Raw genomic sequence first — 4,257 nt, 5'->3', positions numbered from 1 at the left:
GGATCCGTCTCAGAAAAAAAAAAAAAAAAAGGAAATCAGGAAACATATACCATGTTTAATAGGGCATCTAAAATGATAAAAAGAAATAGAAAATCCTGGGTTTTTTGTTTGTTTTGCTTGGGTTTGGTTTGGCTTTGAGACAGGGTCTCGCTCTGTCAGCCAGGCTGGAGTGCGGCGGTGCGACCACAGCTCACTGCAAGCTCCGCCTCCCGGGTTGAAGGGATCCTCCCACCTCAGCCTCCCAAGTAGCTGGGACTACAGGTGGCAGCCACCACACCCGGCCAATTTTTTTTATGTATTGCGGGGACAGGGTTTCACCCTGTTGCCCGGGCTGGTCTCAAACTCCTGACCTCAAATGATCTGCCCACCTCAGCCTCCCAAAATGTTGGGATGATAGGCATGAGCTGCCTGGCCTGGATAAATGTTTATGATACACGGTTGCATGAATGAAGCTGGTTACAAAATGGTGGAAGTATGGTGAGGCCTTTTCACCTTTGCTTTTTATTGATGTGAAATTCATATCACATAAAATCAACCATTTTAAAGCATGTAATCCAGTGGCGTTTAGTTATTTACCACGTTGTCCAACCATCACCTCTGTGGAGTTCTGAAACATTAGCACCCCCAAAGGGGCTTGTGGCTCTGAAGCAATCACCCCCCACTCCCCCTCCCCGGCCCCCGGTAATGGGGTCGGTGTCCTGTGGCTGTGGATCTACCAGTTCTGGTCGTTTCCCCTGCAGTGAACGGAATCAACACTCTGCGGCCTTTGTGTCTGGCTCTTTCCACTCAGCATAATGTTCTCGAGGCTCTTTCACACGAATCAGTGCCTCAGTCCTTTCCATGGCTGCGTAATATTCCGTCCGTCACTGATGGACGTGTGCTCCGTTTCCACTACTTGTTTATTGTAAACTGTGTTGCCATGAACATTTGTATACAAATATTTGAACACTTACTTTGAATTCTTTTGCACACATACCTAGAAGTGGAATTGCTGGGCTACCAATAATTCTGTTTGATGTTTTGAGCGTCACAGTGGCCACACGGTTTACATTCTCAACAGCAATGCACGTACCAGGATTCCAACTTCTGTGTATATTCTCCAATGCTTGTTACTGTCCTTTATGTTTATTCTGTATTATTTTTTGAGACTGTCTTGCTCTGTTGCCCAGGCTGGAGTGCATTGGCGCAATCTTGGCTCACTACAATCGTCGCCTCCTGGGTTCAAGGGATTCTCCCACCTCAGTCTCCCAAGTAGCTGAGTGCTACCACGTAGCGTGTGCTACCACGTCTCCCAAGTAGCGTGTGCTACCACGCCCGGCTAATTTTTGTATTTTTAGTAGAGGTGGGGTTTCTACTAAAAATGTTGGCCAGGCTGGTCTTGAACTCCTGACCTTAGGTGATCTGCCCGCCGCAGCCTCCCAAAGTGCTGGGATTACAGGCGTGAGCCACCACGCCCGGCTCTCCTTTATTTTTATTATTGCAGTCATAGTAGTAGGAAATAGCATCTCACTGGGGTTTTGATTTGCATTTCCCCAATTCATGATGTTGAGCATCGCTTTACAGCAGTTTCTATGTTATTGGAGAAATGTCTGTTGAAGTCTTTTGGCCATTTGAAAATTGAGTTGCTTTTTTTTTTTTTTTTTAATTGAGTTGTAGGAGTTCTCTATATGTCCTGGATGCTGTGCCCTCATCAGATAGATAATTTACAAATATTTCTTCCCATTCCGTGGATTGTCTTTTCACTTTCTCGGTAGTGTCCCAGAGTTCATTTTTGTAGAAAATACAAGATAGGTCTCTTTTATTAAAAAACATTCTGAGGCCCAGGCGCAGTGTCTCATGCCTGTAATCCCAGCACTTGCAGAGGCCGAGGCAGGTGGATCACTTGAGCCCAGGAGTTCGAGACCAGCCTAGGCAACATGGCGAGACCCCATCTCTACTAAAAATACAAAAAATTAGCCGGACCCCTGTGGTCCCAGCTACATGGGAGGCTGATGTGAGGGGATCCCTTTAGCCAGGGAGGCAGAGGCTGCGGTGAGCTGAGATCGCACCTCTGCACTCCAGCCTGGGCGACAGAGTGAGACCCTGTCTCAAAAAAACAAAAACAAAAACAAAACACCAAACCTGAGCAAATACTGCCCTAAACCAAGTGTTGTCATCTCTGGGGAGTTTGGAGGTTTTGTTTCTGAATTAACCATGGGGGTGTTTTCCATGTTTACTATTTGCAAGTTGGTAAATGGAAAATGAAACCATTAGTTCATGTGAAGGCTTTAGCGCTTTTTTTTTTTTTTTTTTAAACAGCTTCACTCTTGTTGCCCAGGCTGGAGTGCAGTGGCGTGATCTCGGCTCACCACAACCTCCACCTCCCAGGTTCAAGCGATTCTCCTGCCTCAACCTTCCCAAGTAGCTGGGATTACAGGCATGCGCCACCAAACCTGGCTAATTTTGTATTTTTAGTAGAGACGGGGTTTCTCTGTGTGGGTCAGGCTGGTCTCAAACTCCCGACCTCAGGTGATCCGCCCACCTCGGCCTCCCAAAGTGCTGGGATTACAGGCGTGAGCCACGGCGCTCGACCAGCTTTAGTGCATCTTGTGAAGGACCTGGAATGCTCGACATTTAGGTGTTTCCAGGGTGTTGGGTGGGGGTGGGGATGCCGTCCGCTGTCCTGAGTCCCTGGCCCAGACAGTGCCTTTGAGACCCTGCCCACCCCCTTCTGCTTTTCCCCGTCTTTCGGCCATTCTGTTTGGTTTCTTCTGCTCACTCTGGGGCACGCCTGGGGAAAAGGAAACTGAAACTTGGCTACCGGAGCAGGCTCACACGGCAACGCCCCCTGACGTGTGTGGCTCAGGCTTATAACAGGGCTGGGTGCTGCCTGCAGGAGCCGGCGGTTGAGAGGCAGCGAACTCATCTTTGCCAGTACAGGAGCTCGTGCCGCGTCCCACAGCCCACAGCCATGGTAAGGGAGATGTCACAGGTGTGTGTGTGTTGGGCGGGGGGGACCTCTGTGCCAGTCAAGTTTCGTCTCCTTCCCCCAGCCCGTGGCCCACAGCCCACAGCCACGGTAAGGGAGATGTCACAGGTAGGGGGTTGGGGGGAGGCGGGCCTCTGTGCCAGCCAATTTTCATCTCCCTCCCCCAGCCCAGGTCTCCCAGGGTTGCCGGGTGAGCGGAGCTGCTTAGAGCTCGGCCAGGTTCTAAGTGTGCTCCTGAAAGCAGGTCACCCCTGAGATCCTCGGGGTGGGCACAGAGGGGCACCCAAGCAGGTAAAGGGAGGCCACGGATGGCTGTGGGCAGCTGGCCTTCTAGTAATGACCCCTCAGTGCCTTCTGTGCCTGGAGTCCCTGCTGATGGGATGTAGAGGACAAACAGGAGGGAGCACTGTCCCTGGGCACAGGAGCTCGCCCAGCAGCCAGTGCCTTGTGTGTCGTGGGCCTGGGACTGGTGCGGCAGCCTCTGAGCCTGTGTCATGTCTGCAGAGCTGGGACCTGAAGGTGAAGATGCTGGGGGGCAACGAGTTCCAGGTGTCCCTGAGCAACTCCATGTCGGTGTCAGAGCTGAAGGCAAAGATCGCCCAGAAGATCGGCGTGCCCGCCTTCCAGCAGCGTCTGGCTGTCCACTCGAGCGGCGCTACGCTGCAGGACAGGGTCCCCCTTGCCAACCAGGGCCTGGGCCCCGGCAGCACGGTCCTGCTGGTGGTGGACAAATGCGATGAACCTCTGAGCATCCTGGTGAGGAATGACAAGGGCCGCAGCAGCACCTACGAGGTACAGCTGACGCAGACTGTGGCCCACCTGAAGCAGCAAGTGAGCCGGCAGGAGGGTGTGCAGGACGACCTGTTCTGGCTGACCTTTGAGGGGAAGCCCCTGGAGAATCACCTCCCGCTGGGGGAGTACGGCCTCAAGCCCCTGAGCACCGTGTTCATGAACCTGCGCCTGCGGGGAGGCGGCACAGAGCCTGGCAGGCGGAGCTAAGGGCCTCCGCCAGCATTCCAGCAGGATCAAGGGCTGGAAATAAATGTTGTTGTAAAGAGAAATGGCTGCCTCTGTGTCTGCACTTGACCCTCCTCCAGCGTCCGCCTCAGACCCCTAGTGATGGGGCGGGAGGAGTCAGGAGGGAGAACCCAGGGTCCATCCTGGTGACCAGGCGGGGGTTGCCAAGTGAAGGGATAAGGGTTTGCAGTTACGGCCTCGAGGGATCAAAATACGGAGCTTCCCCCCCGACCAAACTGAAGTAAGACAGCTCTCCCCACCCTTTGAGAAAT

General features: G+C 52.8%; 1 protein-coding gene across 1 annotated transcript; it reads left to right on the top strand.

Annotated features, from left to right (window-relative positions):
• Nucleotides 1-2,641: 2,641 nt before the first annotated feature.
• Nucleotides 2,642-4,029, top strand: ISG15 (ISG15 ubiquitin like modifier). The gene is made up of 2 exons (XM_023192830.2): nt 2,642-2,953; nt 3,473-4,029. The coding sequence occupies exons 1-2, from the start codon at nt 2,951-2,953 to the stop codon at nt 3,965-3,967; spliced, it is 498 nt and encodes a 165-aa protein (XP_023048598.1). The 5' UTR covers nt 2,642-2,950; the 3' UTR covers nt 3,968-4,029.
• Nucleotides 4,030-4,257: the final 228 nt, after the last annotated feature.

Source organism: Piliocolobus tephrosceles, chromosome 1 (assembly GCF_002776525.5).
Source record: "Piliocolobus tephrosceles isolate RC106 chromosome 1, ASM277652v3, whole genome shotgun sequence".
NCBI classification, from domain to species: Eukaryota; Metazoa; Chordata; class Mammalia; order Primates; family Cercopithecidae; genus Piliocolobus; species Piliocolobus tephrosceles.
Note: the sequence above shows the minus strand (reverse complement) of the source record. Positions and strands in the feature narration are given on the sequence as shown.